Source organism: Staurois parvus, unplaced genomic scaffold (genome assembly GCF_062004578.1).
Source record: "Staurois parvus isolate SC_StPar_1 unplaced genomic scaffold, SC_StPar_1.0 ptg000061l, whole genome shotgun sequence".
Classification (NCBI taxonomy): Eukaryota; Metazoa; Chordata; class Amphibia; order Anura; family Ranidae; genus Staurois; species Staurois parvus.
Window position 1 is genome coordinate 6,086,269 of NW_028317857.1, and position 19,714 is coordinate 6,105,982.

The 19,714-nt window shown below is 41.2% G+C and overlaps 1 protein-coding gene across 3 annotated transcripts in view; it reads right to left on the reverse strand.

The window, feature by feature from the left end:
- CUL2 (cullin 2) overlaps window positions 1-19,714 on the reverse strand; it is a 174,250-nt gene that overhangs the window by 30,555 nt on the left and 123,981 nt on the right. For all 3 annotated transcript variants that reach the window (XM_089668711.1, XM_089668710.1, XM_089668709.1), the window contains 4 exons: window positions 17,613-17,672; window positions 15,071-15,199; window positions 13,894-13,980; window positions 8,808-8,960 (listed from right to left, as the gene is read on the reverse strand). In XM_089668711.1, the coding sequence (XP_089524837.1) occupies window positions 8,808-8,960; window positions 13,894-13,980; window positions 15,071-15,199; window positions 17,613-17,672 (429 nt within the window). The remainder of the gene's footprint in view (window positions 1-8,807; window positions 8,961-13,893; window positions 13,981-15,070; window positions 15,200-17,612; window positions 17,673-19,714) is intronic.

A 19,714-nucleotide genomic window follows, 5' to 3' on the forward strand; every position in this document is an offset into this window, starting at 1 on the left:
GGAGACTGCGGGAGGGAGGAAAGGGCCGAAATTCCGGCCGCGCGAACTGAGCCGGAAGTGGGAATGTGTACCTGTCAAAACCAGGTACATGCTCACCCCAAAAAGGTGCCAAATATGGCAGTGGAGGGAGGGGGAGGTAAATAAGCAGAGCTTCCACTTTTGAGTGGAACTCCGTTTTAAGTCCCCATTTTAAGTGCGACTTGGCATGCAATCTGCATTCCATAAGATTTGCAAATGGCATGGCAATTCGCACCCTTTTGTCCGTAATTACAGCGGTCATATTGGTGAGCTGCGTTGATTTCTAAAGTAGTGCATGCACTACTTTTGGTGCAATTTGCATAGACATCTGTTTCAGATGTCTTGCAAATCGCACCTCAAATCGGCATGTCATCTGACTTTGAAATCGTGTGTGACCGTGGTGTAAAGGGCAAATCTAAATTCTCCTGTACTTTCAGTGATACCTTCAGGTTGTCAGATCAGCCACAATGGCATCTTAACCAAATCACAAGACAAATACTTAAGATATGGAAAATAATCCATTTTTAAGAAGCAGAACATATATTTTTTAAAGACAGCAAATACATCTACTGTATTTAGGGACTTCAGATTTTACAGATATGCATACCGATTTCAGGTTAGTTACTCAAAATATACTGAAGCCCAAGAGTCAACATAACCCAGATGTGAGTATTTTTGAAAGGTCAATAATGGAAAGGTTTAATTTAATTCAGTCGCAGAGAGAACTGAGAAGCAATGATACACAGGCTTTGTCAAGCATCACTCACAAACACATCTATACATCAAAGGAACTACTATTAAAAGTGGTTTCACTGATGTTCTTATATATATGATGTTGGTGTTCAAATATGTTACTGGATTATAAACAGGAGAAATCAATAATCTGAGGGAGTCTACCTCTTAATGTGCCTATCATACAGTCTATCCCATTGTTTTTGCAAATGTTCTTTTATTAACATTCTCATAGCTATACAAAAGAAGAAAAAAGAAAAGTTTATCTCATTTTAAAGGATAAGTGCACCTTTGGGAACAATGTTACATGTTTCACCCGTTTTTTGGGTGGAACATGTTTCCGGTCCTGCACTCACCACCCGACTCCCCCCCCTCCCTGTGACAGCAGAACAGGAAGAAGTTCCCCGTACTGGCTTTCACTTTTTTTTAAAAAAACACAGCTGTGCGGGGCTTTGCCCTCACAGTCGCTTCGTTCATTCACCTTGTTCTGTGAATGAATGGACTATAAATCCCAACAGCCTTCGCAGATCTCGACTTGTAGTTCTACAATAATTACCACAGCGCTGTGAGCACTGTTGTAGTTTATTCAGTCTTCCTGTCAGAAGTATTGGCTTGTGGGATGTACTGGCTGTACAAGCAAGCAGATAAACGGACAGGTCTGCAGGAGACCTGCATGGCATCAGCGATCTACTGATCGCTGGTGCAATGCTTTATAGACTCCTACTACAAGAAATAATAAATGCACATTTTTTTACCTGCAAAAAAATGAGCATTTCTTATTTTTTTTGTAGAAAGGTGACCTTATCCTTTAAACCGTTTGAAGATACTATCCTCCACATAAAACCAGGTAGTAAACGGAAGTTTTTAAGAAAACGTTGCCTCCTTTCTTGGATGAAACATGTAACATAAACAGCAGCAAAAGCCAGGATAAATGTTAGTGCTGATTTCCAATCATCTCAGCTTGAAGGAGGAAAATAAACTAGAGTAAACATGTTGTAGTGCTCTGGCTGTTGTTTTTGGCCTCTCTGTTCCATACTGGCAGCAGTCTGTGGACTGAAGACAGCATGGATACTGGGGTTACTGCCAGAGCTAGAACATAACATGATAAATAAATGTATGGGTTTATATATTTTTTTTCTTACTGCTTTTAATACTAAAAAATAAAACATACTTTTTAGGTTCTAGGTGTAGGTTCTATTCTCCTTACATGTTCTAGTTCTCCAGCAGTTCTGCTACAAAATAGCTGAATGAGTCAAAAAGATTCAGAAGACTCCATAGTAATATGTACCTCTTTTGGGCAGCAATAATTTGCTGGCTAAAAGAGACTGTACAGTCTGATAAGTAATTTTGCATACAGTGCTGTGAAAAAGTATTTGCCCCCTTCCTGTTTTTTTTTTTTTTTTTTTTTTTACATATTTGTCACACTTAAATGATTCACATCACCAAACAAAATGTAATATTACACAAAGATAACACAAGTAAATAAAAAAAATGCAGTTTTTAAATGATTTCATGTATTAAGGGAAAAAGCTGTTCAAACCTGCCTGGCCCTATATGGAAAAGTAGTTGCCCCCTAAACCTAACAACTGGTTGTGCTTCCTTTGATGGCAACAACTGCAATCAAGCCTTTGTGATAACTGGCAACGAGTCTTTCACATCACTATGGAGGAATTTTGACCCACTTTTCTTTGCAGAATAGTTTTAATTGAGCCATATTGGAGGGTTTAAAGCATGAACGGCCTCTGTATAAAGGTCATGCCACAGCAACTTAATCAAATTTAAGTCTGGACTTTGACTAGGACCTACATTTTTATTTTTTTTTTGTGAGCCATTCAGAAGTGGATTTGCCGGTGAGTTTCGGATCATTTTCCTGCTGCTTAAACCAAGTGCGCTTGAGCTTGAGGTTACAAATTGATCACCAGACATTCTCCTTTAGGATTTTCTGGTAAAACACAGAATTCATGGTTCCATTAATTATGGCAAGTCGTCCAGGTCCTAAAGCTGCAAAGCAGCCCCAGACCATCACACTACCACCACGTTTGACTGTTGGTATGATGTTCTTTTTATGAAATGCTGTGTTACTTTTACGCCAGATATAACAGGATGCAAACCTTCCAAAAAGTTCAACTTTTGTCTCATCAGTCCACAGAATATTTGCCCAAAAGTCTGGGGGAAAATCAAGATTTTTTTTTGCAAATGTGAGACAAGTCTGGGTTCTTTTTGGTCAGCAGTGGCTTTTGCCTTGGAACTCTCCCATGAATTCCATTAATATAAAAAAAAATCAGGAAGGGGGCAAATACTTTTTCACAGCACTGTATATAGCAGGTGGTATGGTATGATTAAATCTGAGTAATTTCATGGAGCCTGGATATTCTATTTCATATGTTGCTTTTGTAATTAGCAAACATCCAGAGTCTCTGGAAATCATGAGAAAATAATTTGACTTCAGAGACTCCACAGGACACACAGCAGTGGAAGGAAACATACTAGTGGTGGTACTCCACAACCAATAATGACAACATTTAATAAGAGATCATGTCCAATGAAAGTGGGGCAGTCATCTGTAGATCTGTGTGTTCTTTTTTAGGATTCACTTAACCATAGGAGCAGTCACAGGCCTTATTTTTAGGCAACACAGTGAATTGCAAATGTATAACTATATACTCTTCTCAAAGTTTGTCCACAAGCCAGTCTTGTATTCACCTGTCCCTGATCCACCAAGGTATCTCTAATAAGGCCACTCAAACGTATTTGATACGTTTGGATAGATACATGGATAGACAGGGGCATTGTATATGTCCCTGGGTACACAATGGGCCTTATGGTAGGGGAAAACCGCCTGCAACAAGAGCTAAGAACTCACAATATGAACCTACATGAAGCATATGACAAAACACAAATCTGAAAGCCACATGCCACTCATGGCCATACACAATGGCTAAGAAAGCTACGCAACAGCCAAACACAAAAATCCTTGCAGCGGTTATCTGCAGTTCATCTGGATGTAGTGGATGACATTGTTTATGAGATTATAGTGATGATGACAGTTACCTTGTTTAGCTGCTGGCAGGTCTTCAATGGGTGGACACAAGTGACAGCCACTAACAAGTCAGACCACACTCTACTTCCTGCCTGTCATCCAAGTTGTCAAACCAGTTCCGTCATCTACTCAAGCTATGATTCACGAATGACTTCGTGACCCGACTTCATGTCTGTTGTGATGTAACCCTAATGCTTCAAAGCCACTACAGGTGCCATGTGAAGCAGATAAACTACAGGTAGAATATCCCTGGCAGGTGGAGCATTTAAATAAATATGTGACTAAAGGGTCAGACCGCTGAAAACGGATCTCTCTCTTATGGATGCTGGAAGGCAGAATCAGATTCTAATGAGTCTAATCTTTCAGTTGCTTTGAACTGCCCCTCTACAGAGTATCTATGATTATTCTACATGATGCAGAATGATTACTACAACAGGAAGAACAGGATTCAGGAAACTAATTTTAAAGAATAGACTAGAATATTATAAATAAATAATATAGAATAAAATAAATAAATAGATTAGCTTTTGAGACAAGTATTCTGCTTCATAACAAAATTACTCTGGAACTAGATCTTGAAAAAGCCAAAACACTATCATATAAGCATGAGCACTTATTAGCAATTTTTAGGAGGAGCCTACACACGCCGTGACGTCGCGCCATCGGAGAATCGTGGAGCTCCGGCGGCCATTACTCTATAGCAGTGATGGTGAACCTTTTTGAGCCCGAGTGCCCAAACCGCAACACAAAACCAACTTTTTTATTTCAAAGTGCCAACACTGGAATTAATCACTTGCCTACTGGGCACTTCTACCCCCTTCCTGCCTACAGGGCACTTCTACCCCCTTCCTGCCTACAGGGCACTTCTACCCCCTTCCTGCCTACAGGGCACTTCTACCCCCTTCCTGCCTACAGGGCACTTCTATCCCCTTCCTGCCTACAGGGCACTTCTACCCCCTTCCTGCCTACAGGGCACTTCTACCCCCTTCCTGCCTACAGGGCACTTCTACCCCCTCCCTGCCTACCGGGCACTTCTACCCCCTTCCTGCCCAGGACAATTTTCAGCTTTCAGTGCTGTTGCACTTAATGACAATTGTGCGGTCATGCAACACTGTAACCATATGCAATTTTTATCATTTTTTCACACAAATAGAGCTTTTTTTGGTGGTAATTATTCACCACTGGGTGTTTTATTTTTTGCACTATAAATGAAAAAAGAGCAAAAAATTTAAAACATAAAAGGTTTTCTTTGCTTCTATTCTAAAAGTTTGCAAACAGGTAATATTTCTTCTTTGATGTGCGTTGGTGAGGCTGCACTGATAGGCGGCATTGATGAGGCGGCACAGATAGGTAGCACTGATGAGGCGGTACTGGTGAGCATTGATGAGGAGGCACTGATGATGCAGTGATATGCAGGAAATGATGGGCACTGACAAGCGGCACTGACTGATAGCGCCAACTGGAGCCACTGACAGACGGCACTGACCGGCGGCACTGCTGGGCATCATTGATGGGTGGCACTGATGGGCAGCACTAATGAGGTGTCACAGATAGGTGGCACTGATATGCGGCACTGATTGGGGACACTGATAATGGGTACTGATAGACAGCACTGATAGTGCCCAGCAGTGATGTCAGTCAGTGCCACCTGACTGGCACAACCGCTGAGCACTGACTGGTGGCACTGACTGGCAGCACTGCTGAGCTGCACTGATGGGTGGCACTGGTGGGCACAAGTGGGCGGCACTGGTGGGTTGGCACAGGTGGGTGGCACTACTGGGCACAGGTGGGTGCATTGCTGGGCACAGGTGGGCGCACTGCTGGGCACAGGTGGGCGGAACTTGTGTGTGGCACTGCTGGGCACCGATCATCAGGGCACGGATGATCAGTGACCCTAATGATTGGTGCCGTTTCCTGCTCTGACAACTGCCGGTTTTCGGCAGTACTTTCCTCACGATCTGACAGCGTGAGGAAAGTGCAGCCGAGAACCGGCATTTGCATTTCCCGGTGATCAGCGTGTCATTGGACACGGCTGATCACGTGGTAAAAGGCCGCTGTGATTGGCCTTTTACCACGTCACGTGATCAGCTGTGTCCGTAGGACACAGCGATCACAGAGATCGCCCGGTGCGCGCCCCCCGGGGGAGCGCAGGAGAGCACGTTCTTCCTCTTCTTCCTGGCGTGCCCACTGAGATGGCTCTGCGTGCCACCTCTGGCACGCGTGCCATAGGTTCGCCATCACTGCTCTATAGGGACGGTTAGTCCGTTTTGCTCTATTTTAAAGTTACATTTCCCTGGATGCATCTTTTGTTTTTTTCATAGACGCCCAGTACCCTGAATATCCAGAGAGGGAGCCTCCTACCTTATCCTGTGAGAGACGCACCCATCCATCCCTAAAGGGGAACTCTGGATATCCCTGGATTACCAGCATTAAAGTCCCTGGAACCTAACCATCCTGAGAGGGAGCCTGTTCCATCATGCGGCCCAGACGACTACCTGTTGAAACCTGGATATTACATACAATGCACATTAACAGTGCACGTCCGGTGAGCGCGCATTTCTTATACTAACATAAGGCACAAGCACTGTTTAGAAGCCGTAGGCCTTTTCTATCATTTTTACGGATGTTATTATTTTACTTTATCAATTTTACTATTTTCACCTGTAAGCATATATATATATATTTTTTTTTTACATTTATATACATCAATTACTTGTCCTACATTTATTGCTCATCTAAACTCTAACCACCTCTATTAGCGCTGCACTATTTTATCTTTGATTTGTATAAGGATTTTTGTTGGTTGCCTTGAGTGTACAGCTGCTTATTGGAAAAGCGCTCACTTTTTTCTACCTATACCATTTAAATAAATATGTGACTAAAGGGTCAGATTGCTGAAAACGGATCTCTCTCTTATGGATGCTGGAAGGCAGAATCAGATTCTAATGAGTCTAATCTTTCAGTTACTTTGTGGCTTTGAACTGCCCCTCTACAGAGTATCTATGATTATTCTACATGATGCAGAATGATTACTACAGCAGGAAGAACAGGATTCAGGAAACTAATTTTAAAGAATAGACTAGAATATTATAAATAATTAATATAGAATAAAAAAATAAATAGATTAGCTTTTGAGACAGGTATTCTGCTTCATAACAAATTCCTCTGGAACTAGATCTTGAAAAAGCCAAACACCATCATATAAGCATGAGCACTTATTAGCAAGTTTTAAAGGAGTCAGGAAAATCTTACAAGTATTTTTTTAAAGATATTTTAAAACATATTTGTGCACAGTAAGAACTCTTTTAAGAGCTCGAAGTAAGTACTGACAAGCTTCTTAGAGATGTGGAGGTGATCAACATAATTTTGACAATTTCCTTAGACTATAATGGTAGGTGAAACCACCTGGATGAACTTGGAAAATGCTGCATGCTGGATATTTTACTTGGCATTACAGTGCTGTTCAGCAATGTGGACAGTGCAAATACAATGCTTTTACAGTACTTTTTTTTCTTTACTTGAAAAGTGAACCTGTTAACTACAGTAAACTCAATCTGATTGCAAAGGTTTTGTTTTTATCCTAAAATAATAAACATGTCATACTTACCTGCTCTGTGCAATGATTTTACACAGAGCAGCCCTGATACCCCTGGAGTCCCCTGCCGGCGCTCCTGCCACCTCCTCTTCTTTGAGTGCCCCCATAGCCAGGGACTTTATATGGGGGCACTCATCTATTGACGCGCACAATGTAGCCCCACTCTCTGTTCACAGGATTTGACTGACAGCAGAAGGAGCCAATGACTCCCGCTGCTGCCAAGCTGCACAATGCCTCCCGCTGCTGCAGACGTGCACAATGCTGCATTGAGATCGTAAGTATTTTAGGGCGAGCTGGAGGGATCTGACATGAAAAGGGTTTCTATACCTTAATGCGGAAAATGCACTAGGTAAAAAACCCTTTACCTATAAGACTTTATAATAAAAGCCCTGGGAACAGACACCAGCAGCCTATTTTAAGAACAGATATAGTTAGTGTTCTCATTCACTTTACCTTTATTAGCAAATGTGGCCCACTCCCCCCAAAACTGGTTTTATCTTTTTTCTTTACTAAGAACTTAATTTATTTTACTAAGCCCACACTTTCCACCTGCTCGGTCCAATGAGAATGCCTTATCGGGGTTACAAGTGGTCAGAGCTTAGTCAGAAGTAAGGGAGATCCAGGCCTAATGCAGCCCATATACTGTTTATCTGCTGAATTTTCGTCCGAAAAACGAAAAATCGGTCGTTCTTTTGCCACCGATTATGAAAATCGGCCGTTTTTTGTACATTTTCCAGCATGACCAATAAAAAAAACGAGGAGGAACTGCGAAAATAGGGCAACGACATTGCCCCACTAACTGTGTGAATATCGGCCGATTATTCTTTCGGACGAAAATTCGGCCGATAAATGAACCATCTATGGCCTGCATAAGTAACAACGTGAAACCAGTTTCAGAACAGAGGTGTGATGCCCACTCTTTCCCACTGGGAGTTTACTTTTTAAAGTTTCCCGATGGGTTTACTTTAAATGGAGTCACAGGACTAGCAGCAAGGTGGAAATCTTATTGGATAGATCAGGTGACATCAATCGCTTTTGATTTATTTCATGAAAAGGAGACATTCCACTCAGCATAAAACTAGAGCAAAAATAAAATGTAGCAGTATCAGAGAAATCAACATGTATAAAAAATTTGATTGTTTTCTGTATCCCAAATAATATGGTTTCACATTGCTCCTTGTTTTTTTTTTTATTTTGGGTGTAAATGTTTTACGTGGCAGAGTCTAGTCTTCACTTTTCATAATACAGACTATCACTAGACACAGCCACCCACAACACCATAACCAGAGAAGAAGGCAGACAACTCAATAGGAAACAGCTGCCGGTGTATAAGAGACACATAGCTGCAAAAGCTACCAGCATCTAGTAAATAGCACACTAAGTATGGTTTTACCGATTACTGGATAAAAGACATCTTCTTACCTGTAATACATATATCTGAAAGCTGATACCCAGGTCAATAACAGTGTCTTGGTTCTTGATAAAGTTGTTGAACTTGTTGTTGAGATCAGCACTGACGCTCATATCTGTGTACATTCGATGCAACTTGCTGGTGAACTCGTAGCCGCAGGCTTGCTGTAACACAGTGAAGCATGTTTAACTGTGCAAGACCTGACCAGGTTAAGTCTGCATCTCAAAATAACTATTATAAAGAGACCTTGTCACCTGACCAGTCATTAAATATATATATATATATAAAAATGTTCTATCTTCCCATAAGATTACATGTGCCTTTAACCTATTTTGTGATTATTTATCTGTAGATGACATGTAAATGCCTGAAGGTTGCTGCTGGCTGCCATCCTCTTGGATGTGATGTCAGCAGACTCAGAGTTGTCACTCAAGAGCATATTGCAAGTGAAAAAAAAATATAGAAAAAGGAAAAATACTGCAGTTACAGTGTTACTAAACCCAGGAATCTACATTCATTGTATCTGTTCTCCCACACAACATGGAAGTGCAATTATTTTAGTAGATATAAACTGCTAAATACCTTTTCTCATCAGCAGTATATACAGCGGGTAAAATAATTATTGAATACGTCATCATTTTTCTCAGTAAATATATTTGTAAAGGTGCTATTGACATGAAATTTTCACCACGTCGGTAACAACACATACAATCCATACAAAGAAACCAAAACAAGTAAGTTTAGAAATTAAAGTTATATAAAGTAAAATAGAATGACACATGGAAAAAAGTACTGAATGAATGAAGAAAGGGAGGTGCAAAAAAGCATGGAAAGCCAAGACACCAGCTGAAATCTATCAGTAATTAGAAAGCAATCCTGCCCCTTGTCAGAGAAAATTAATATCAGCTGGTTTAGTCTCAACTGATTACCAAGTTGTCACACAAGAAACCTCTCATGATGGGTAAAAGCAAAGAGCTCTCTCAAGACCTTCACAACCTTATTGCTGCAATACATACTGATGGCATTGGTTACAGAAGGATTTCTAAACTTCTGAATGTTCGAGTAAGAACTGTTGGAGCCATAACCTGGAAGTGGAAAGAACACAATTTCACCATAAACCGGCCACGAGCATGTGCACCTTGCAAGATTTGTGACAGAGGAGTGAAATTAATTCAGGAGAGTTGTCCAAGAGCCAAGGACCACTTGTGGAGAGCTTCAGAAAGACCTGGAATTAGCATGTACAATTGTTTCAAAGAAAACTATAAGTAATGCAATCAACCTCCATTGCCTCTATGTACGCTCACCACACAAGACTCCACTGCTGAAGAAAAAGCATGTTGAACAAGCCTGTGAAATACAGGGACAACATAGTCTAGACAGATGAGAGACCAAAATTGAACTCTTTGGATGCCATAATGCACACCATGTTTGAAGGTCAGATGGCACTGCACATCACCCCAAAAGCACCATACCAACAGTGAAGTTTGGAGGTGGGAACACCATGGTGTGGGGCTGTTTTTCAGCATACGGTATTGGCAAACTTCATATTGTTGAAGGAAGGATGAATGGAAAAATGTACCGAAACAGTCTTGATAAAAATCTGCTGCCATCTACCAGGATGATGAAGATGAAATGAGGGTGGACATTTCAGCAAGACAATGATCTCAAACACAAAGCCAAGGAAACTCTCAAATGGTTTCAAAGAAAGAAAAAGCTGCTAGAATGGCCCAGCCAGTCATCTGACATGGATTCTAGAATAGAAAATCTATGAAAAGAACTAAAAATCAGAGTTCATAGAAGAGGCCCACAGAACCTTCAAGATTTGAAGACTGTGTGGAAGAATGGGCCAAAATCACACTTGAGCAATGCATGTCAATAGCCCCTTTAGAAATATATTTACTAAGAAAAATGGTGACGTGGTCAATACTTATTTTACCAATAGTAGCTGTCTTGTGACTTCTTATCAGTGTCCAGCAGAGGACATGTTAAAGCTTGTAGAAGCAGTTTTCATTTTGCTCAAGGATGCAGAACCCCTGACCTCTGTCTGAACAGTGCTGAATGGCCCTGTGCTGATCACATGCACTCTCCCAAGAAAAAAACAAAATAAAAAAAACCCTCTCTAGCAATACACACCAAACTGAGCACGTGCAGAGTGACTCCACATATGTCTTATCGGGAGATAAGAGGGGGACACTGGAAGAAGGGGAGGATCAGAGAAGACAGGATCAAATAGCCTTTTTACACAATGCAGAGGATTAACCCCTTAGGTTCCACAGTGAGTATAACAAGCATGCTTTAACTACATGCACAGACTGATTTTACTGCTGTGGGTTTTGCAACACTTTAAGCAATTAAAACAATTCTCTGCATTTCCATGTACTTTTTTTTAAGTTGGTGGCAGGATCTCTAAGCACCTTTCAATGCAAGTAACCCCTTCCCAGCACATGCATTTTATATGCAGTTTCTAAGAAAAATCCAATGACTGACTACAGTCTATTTCTGTTTTTAGCCTGTTGAAGAAAGATGAAAAGGTTTTTGATCTATTTGATCTCTGAATTTATATCTTCATTGATGGCTGTAGCACAAGGAGGTCTCACGGATGGATTCTCAGTTTAGTTTACAATACAATATGGAGAATACAGAATTAAATTTCAGACTGCCGTGTTGGACTGATAATTGCCATAGTAAGAAGGAAGCAAGAAGATCTTGTTGCTACAGGCTGAAAAAGTTAAGTGGCCAGTGAGTGATTTAATACTCCCACACCCATTCAAACATCTATCACTTAAAAATACCCACAGATATGACAGTCCCATGATATAGCCTTTTTGCCAGATCAGGAAACAAATCAGGAATCTCATGTCTGTGGGTGCCTGTAGATGGTACTGGCTAGCCGCTGTAGGGGAAACAGTGAGTCGGATATATTAGAAAACCTTATTAATAGCTACTGTTCCTTCCAACAAGTCCTACCCTCTCATTTACAAAAAAGGCACATGGTCAGCTGCAGTGTACTGCACACAGCTTGCCCCGTCAAGTACATCAGCAGCTTTAGGCTTTACGGTCATTAAAGTAAATGAGCAGACATATATTCAATTCACAGTATTTTTTAATGTCCAGTTGTCCTGAGCATGCCACAAGTTACATTTACAGCATGACAAACAAGACACACGCTGAAAACCCCCCCAAATATCTCATGGACAGAAATATATTCTATCGGGGAAAAAAAACAACCCTTTTAAAATTTACACAACTGTACTCCTCTCCTTTCTGTTCCTTTTGCTCACACATGCTAACTTGAGGACCCATTCAGATCTTTGTGTTGCAGCACAACTGTCAGGAAGATGCTCGCCGTAGTGTAGCGGAGGCCTCTGGGCTTGCAAAGCGGCGCAGATGTGCGAGGGCCCGTTCTGCTGCACATAGTCGTGCACATTTGCATTCGTGCATGCACACACCCGGCAGCCCATTGCTAATGTTGGCGCCAATCAGACTATTTAAACCCAGCAGCACTATTAGCCTGTGCTGTCTGATCGGCAGCTCTTCCCCCCTCTCCCCATACCCCCCCCCCCCCCCCCCGTATTCCTGTGATTGATACCGGTGTTTGACCCCTGCCTGCTTTTTAGACTCTGCCGCCTGACTCTGCTTGATCTGCTCCCACCATCACCGACCTTGACTTGTGACCCCACCAGTGTTCTGCCTGCCATTCATGCCTGATCCACTTGTCTGTTACCAACCCGACCTGTCTGACCCTGCATACAGTCTGCTACCAGCCTGCTCCACTGCCAGCCTGCTCTGCTACCAGTCAGCTCCACTGTGAAGTCTGTCTGCTACCAGCCTGCCTGGCAATCCCAAATGCCAGCAAAGTGCCAGCAACTCCCGCACAGATCACAGGACTGACCAGGCACTCATACCCTGCCGTGCTCTCATGGTTGCTGTTCCACCTTCAGTGACCCTCGAGCTGGAGCTGTACAAGAGGCCTTCCTCTACCGTGAAGCTCGTAAGGTATGTGACAACATACTAAACAACATTATCACAATATGTTATAACACAAACAGACAAACACACACTGAGATGCCATCAATTTTGAGTGGTTAACCAAAAAACTAAAGCAATGGGCAACACGCTCACACTGCAGCACACCACAACGCTGATGGTGTATATTGCGGTGTGCTCAAGAGAAAAAAAAAGTCAAGTATGATTTTTCATGTGTTAAAAAAATACTGCTAACCCAGTAAAATGAATGGGCTGCCTTAATGCAGTACACCATAATATGCTGGTGAATTCATGCAACACATAGGGGTTTCCTTACTAAAGCCAGAGAGTGCAAAATTAGGTGTTCTTCTGCTTCTTCTCTACTTAGCTGGTTCACTTAGAATCTTGTGCACTTCTGTATGGAGACCAATCAGCTTCCAGCCTGCCAAAGCTTAATTGAACAAGCTGAGGTTAGAAGCTGGTTGGTACCATGCACAGGCGCACCAGATTCTGAGTGAACCAGCTTTAGTAAATCTCCCCCAATAATGTAAAGTAGGTCTAAATGGATTTCACACCTTCAATCCTCTTCTGCAGAGTCTGCTCCAATTTCACTCTAATGAAAATGTATACAAGGAGATTGTGTTTCTTGACTGGGAACTCAGGGACAATGTACCAGGAAAGGCAAGATTCCAGATGGTTTTTATCCATCTCTTGTCTACTGGCCACCCAGTGACTGATTCCGTTCAGATAAAAATAGGAGAGATGCCACTGATGACATTAAAGATGCAATATATTGAGAAACAGTTGAGCAGGGGCGGACTGACAACTCATGGGGCCCCCGGGCAATAGGGGATCATGGGGCCCCTGTGTCCTTGCCCAAACTCAAAAAAGCCTATGAAAAAGGTACCAGGGGCATCTCATGGGGCCGCCTACTGACCCCAGGCAGTGCCCGAGTTTCCAAATAGTCAGTCCGCCCCTGCAGTTGAGTATTGAGTATATGTGAGTAACCACACTCTTGTTGAGAAAACCCCTCATTTGATGTCTAGTTCACTGTCAGCAAAATGTAGTCGACCACATTATACTGCGTAGATCAGAAGGAAAGAAAATGTAAACACAAAAACATAGAATTACCTTTAATTTATTGATCATTGTTTCTTCAGAGTCCATCGACATTGATAAGCCGTGAATTAATCGTTTTGCCAGCATTCTAGCGTAGAACTGAAAAAGAAACAAAGCTCTGAATGACAGAAAACACATTTTTGGAACAAGTGAAAATAACCGCTTTCATAATTAGAAATGAATATTGAGAAAAATGATATATGAAGCTGCTTTTATATATATATATATATATATATACATACACACACACATATATATATATACATATATATACACACACACACACACACACATATATATATATACACACACACACACACACACACACACATATATATATATATTATATGTATGAAGTAGGAATCTAAATACAAGCAGTAATAATATTACTCTAAGGCCCCTTTCACATGGACTCCGTTGAGATTAGCAAGGGATCTGTCTGCTGATCAGAGCAGAGCAGGCGGGTGATAGGTCCGCTCAGCTTCTGCAGAGCGGATATGGACAGTCCGCTCTGCTATATGGACGACTGGGACTCTGCTGTCCGTTTACACCCGACTGCCCTCCACTCTGCCTAGATGGAAGAGGATAGATCCCCTTCTGTATTTTTTTCAGTGGACTGGAGGTAGGTATAAAATGGACACAAATTCGATTACACCTGTTAGTCCATATGGGTTTATGGACCGACCAATCAGGTCCACCTGAAAAACTAACAGGTGGACATGATCGCACCCTTCATGTGGGCCTTATTGAGAAATAAAACATACAAGCAAACTAGAACATGGATGACAGAACAATGACAGAGATTGTCAAACTCGACCTAATGTTAAAACGGAGATTGACGGTTTCTCTGGGTTACATAAATATAAACATATGTTAAATGTCCACACTGGTAAAACATCTTGCCGCAGGGAGTCTGAGCCAGCCACTCCCGCCCTCTCCACAGCCTGGTGTTCCAGTAAGCGATGGAGGACCAGAGCAGAGAGCTGGTGACTGACAGTCACTGCCCACCGTATACCAAGAACAGAGCGATCAGCCGTCATGTGATAACTCAGTTCTCAGGCTTAGAGCCGGCAAGAACCAGTTGCAGCATCACACAGCCACATAGGCGAGCAACTACGTATAGTGTATGGTTTTTACATCCCACACTTCTCCTTTAGCCAACACCAGTTTGTTGCCCAAATAAACATACCTTCTGGAAAACATCTTTATCATCGATGTACTTGAACACCGTAATAAAACTCGTTAACTTGTCCTCCACTTCGTTCTCTGTCATTCCTTTGGCTGATTTTTTCAGCATGTTGTCGCAGTACTTGGCAAGCTGTGTGGATTATGCAAAAAACATTAGGACTCATGTGATCAGGTGTTGTGAGACATACATTTTATACCATTTGTATCTGCAGTTGCGCAAACATTAAATTATAGGGCTAACCAGTCGAGTCACATCTGCAAGCAAAGCGCACCTACAACACACAGCTTTTCAGGTTATAGAGGGCTCTCTGCACCAGTCCCCTATCAATGAGGCATGACTAGGTCTTAAAAAAGTACACTCTAATCAAAATGGGACATTAAAGCCCAACTCTAGCCAAAATGTTTTTCTTTAGCTTTGGATGGAAAGGAGAAGAGTTAAAAATTATGTCAGGCTTTTATTTCTGTCTGGAATACCTTTGGGGAACTTTTTCTTTACTTCCTGTCCCAGTGATGCCCCTAAATATGGGCACAATGACTGTCACAGGACAGGAAATCACAAATAGCAAAAAAAAAAACCCCCAAAAAAAACAAACAAAATAAAATAAACAAAAACCCATATCAGAAGTTCAAAGACTGATTTGGTCTGCTAAAAATGTGCATTTGTCAACATCACCAGTGGGAATATTTCCTAAAATTTCTTGCAATGACATTAAATAATTGAAAATCTCCCTAAAATATAGGAACATACAGCAATAAAATGAGACTCTCTCCACCACATCAAAAAGAAAATAAATGTGTTGGCTGGAATTAGGCTGTAAGGGCTTGAAATACACACAGGGAACATATGTAATCAACCTGCTCAGTGATTCAGTTCTTCATCCAAGCATTGCTATATTTATGCAACACACCTCAGTTGTCTTTGTTGGTGATCTAAGAACCTTTCTGCATAATTGTTTGTAATACTGGCAGGATATTGCAAAACCCACCCACTGTGGTGAGCTGCAATGCAAGTATATTGTGGATGTGCATTTGGGATGCCATTTAAATGAATAAATGGAACCACGATGCATAACAGTGATGTCATATCCAGCAGTTGGAACACAAGCCGGTACAGCATTTTCAATGCTTTTCTATGTACTATTTATGCAAGTGCAACTAATTGTATTGTGAGATTTAAAAAAATGGAATTATGCTATGTGGGTCCCTCTTGCCATTCCTCCTTTTATGTGAGGAATATACCAGCCTTCTGATCCCTGGAGATGCAGTGGATGAGCGGCTGACCAAGAGGAATACAAGTCACAACAATCCCAAGAGGTTCATATGACAGGCGCATTTGACTCTACAATATATTTAAGAGTCCACAACTGTCAGTGAGTGTGGGAACACAGGAGGGGAGACCTGCACAGTGATTGTGGCACTCGTAGAATATTGCACAACTTCACTACAGACTGCACAATTATTGGAAATTTAATTTTGGTTTTATTTTGCACAGGCACTAGGTATATGCTAATTGTATAGGGATTTGAGTTGTTACATCTTGTTTTACGGTATAAGAGGAATTAAACTCTACCTCAGCAGCAGCTCTGTCATATACAAAGTGTTGATGAGAACTGTATTTAAATTGTGGTTTCACATATTATTATATCTTATTTTTCACAATTTTGTTGACACATTTGGTGATATATTGCAATTTTTCAGATTCACAGTCTTAGCACAGGTAGTAGTATTTAATAATCAAAGATGGTCCATCCACAACTCAAAGAAAGAATAGGCTAATATTAAATCTATCGATATATATATATATATATATATATATTATTTATTTAGCACAATGTATATGAGGCCTATATGGAGGTCATTTTTACATTTTTTTTTATCACCAATTTTATTGATACTTTGAAGCAAAATATAACTTTTTTTTTCAAGTTAGCTGACTAATTGTTGATAAAATATACTTCAAAAGTCCCACTTTTGCCTGCATACGATATAATTTCAATTATATTTTTTAGCAAGTACAGAAAATACTTGTTGATCCTGCCAGAAATGCAGTGTCCTTGTCACTTCCTGTTAACTGAAATCACAAAGTAATCTTCTGCCCTCCTGTGCCACCAGTTACTCCTCACAGCAGTGATTTTCTGGTCCTATGGGAGTTCTGTACAGCTCTTTACACCAGTAGCACTGGAAGATCATCATTGTTTTGTGGCACTGGAGGGAGGATTTTACAAGGAATATGCTCTATTAGAGGTAACTTATGTGATTTCTGCTGTGCGTCCCAAATTTTTTTTTTACTGGAGTTCAGCTTTAGGATTTGGCAATAACTTCAGTATCTATAGCCCTGGCTTCCCCTATATACTATATAGAAGGCATTTCCATCATATGCTCAATTTGCTTTTTCTAGGCGTGTGACAGGTTTACTTTAGGCTAGATAAACCCCTTAGATTGAGTTTGAAAGCATTTACACAATCAAACCTCAGGATTTTCAGTTACGTCTGAAGAAAAAAAAAAAAAAAGTAATAAAAACACACGGACACAGAGTAACCTACCAGCTCAGGTGCTTTGCAGACGGATTTCGGTTCTCTGTAGTTGACAACACACGTAAGAGCCTGTATGCACAAAGCAAGACATTCCACTAACTCACCAGTACAATTCTAGTTCTGACCTTAACCAATCAATGAAATAGTGCAAAGGGGCTTTCACTGCAGAACCAGAGGTAAGTGTGCATTAAAGTGTTACTAAACCCACAACAGTAAAATCAGTCTGTATATGCAGTAAAGCATGCTTGTTATACTCACTGCGGAACATAAGGGGTTAATCCTCTGCATTGTGAAAAGAGGCTGTTTTACCCTGTCTTCTCGGATCCTCCTCTTCCTGCACAGTCCCTAAATCACAAGCGAATAGCACAGATCCCTAGGGGGCACTCTGCACATGCTCAGTTTGTTTGGTGTATATTGTTTGAGACTTTTTTTTTTTGGAGGGGGGTGCATGTGACCGGCACAGAGGGTCCAGACAGAGGGTCAGGGATTATGCAGCCTCATCGGACAGTCAGCGGAGAATGAAAACTCCTACAATATTAACCAGTGCTGGGCAGGACACTTATAGAAGTCACAAGACGGCTATATACTGTTGATGGGAAAAGGTATTTAGCAGTTTATATTTACTAAAACAATTGCATTTTCATGTTCTGTGTATTGTGGGAGACTAGTTAAAATATGAATACAGGGTCCTGAGTTTAGTAACACTTTAACATTTGTTCCGGCTGAGCATGCAAGTTCATATCCTGAGCAGACAACCCCAGGACCAATCTGATCTCTGCTGGGGACCCTCAAGTGAAGCCCCTGACATTTTAAAGGGTTGCACATATTATTCAGCAAATCTAAAGCAACAGAAAGCTGCAGATATACAACAAATGATGGCCTGAAACTGCAGGTATGCTGTTAGAGAGGGTCAGGAGATGCCACAGGTGAATGTAAGAAAATGAGAAGATGCTGTAAGAGTTGTTTGAGACTAAAGACATGGTACATGAGACAGACTGCAAACACGTTACACAAGACTGCTAGAGATCAATGCTGTTACTGCCCCTTTGCAAAATAATGGGTTCACATCTGTGCCACCTACAGTACCCTTAAGAATGAACTGTGTCACAATATTTTCTCATCAAAAATAAGTAAAAAAACAAACAAAATAAAACATGGGGGGTGGGGAACCAAAACAAAAAAAAGTTCTCCATCCTGTGAAGACAGAGACCAGCAGGGAGAGGACACCAGCTCCCCCACCCCTTGGCAGTGTATTACATGGAGGCTCATGCTGGTCTTGTCTTCAGCACAACCTGTCACTCACAGGAGAAGGGGCGTGGTGACACCATTTTTCTGCTTGTGTCAGATTTATTCTGTTCAGAAGAGCAGGGGGGATTCCTCGAGAAGGGGATTGCTTCAAGATACCAAACTAAGCTCAAATGCTTAGTAAAGGTAAAACCTATTCAACTCTAGGATTAGATTGATTTGTGTTTTTTAGGTTTACAACCACTTTAAGCCAGCAGAATGTAACCCTTTTTAGAATCAAAATATCTCACATGTCAACGTAGATATACTGTGTACTTTTTGAACTACCAATGTAATTTATTGTACGCAGGGAATAAAACATTAGGGACAGAACACCCCAACATTGGTCCTCCATCAGGCCTAAACAGACCAAGCTACCTGTCTGCAAACATTTTGTGGAGGCAGGACATACGGATGTCTACTTAAACTGTGTGATCGTTGATCAAATTCCATGATCAAGATAGGAGGGGTGATCATATCGCCTCCATGAAGCAATTATATATATATATATATATATATATATATACAGTCATGGCCGAAATTGTTGGCACCCTTGATATTTCTCCAGGAAATCATGTATTTCTCACGAAACGTATTGCATTAACACATGTTTTGCTATACACATGTTTATTCCCTTTGTGTGTATTGGGACAAAACAAAAAAAGGGAGGAAAGAAAGCAAATTCGACATAATGTCACACAAACCTCCAAAAATGGGCTGGACAAAAGTATTGGCACCCTTTCACAACTGCGGATAAATAAGAATGTTACAAGCATGTGATGCTCCTGTAAACTCACCTGGGGCAAGTAACAGGTGTGGGCAATATA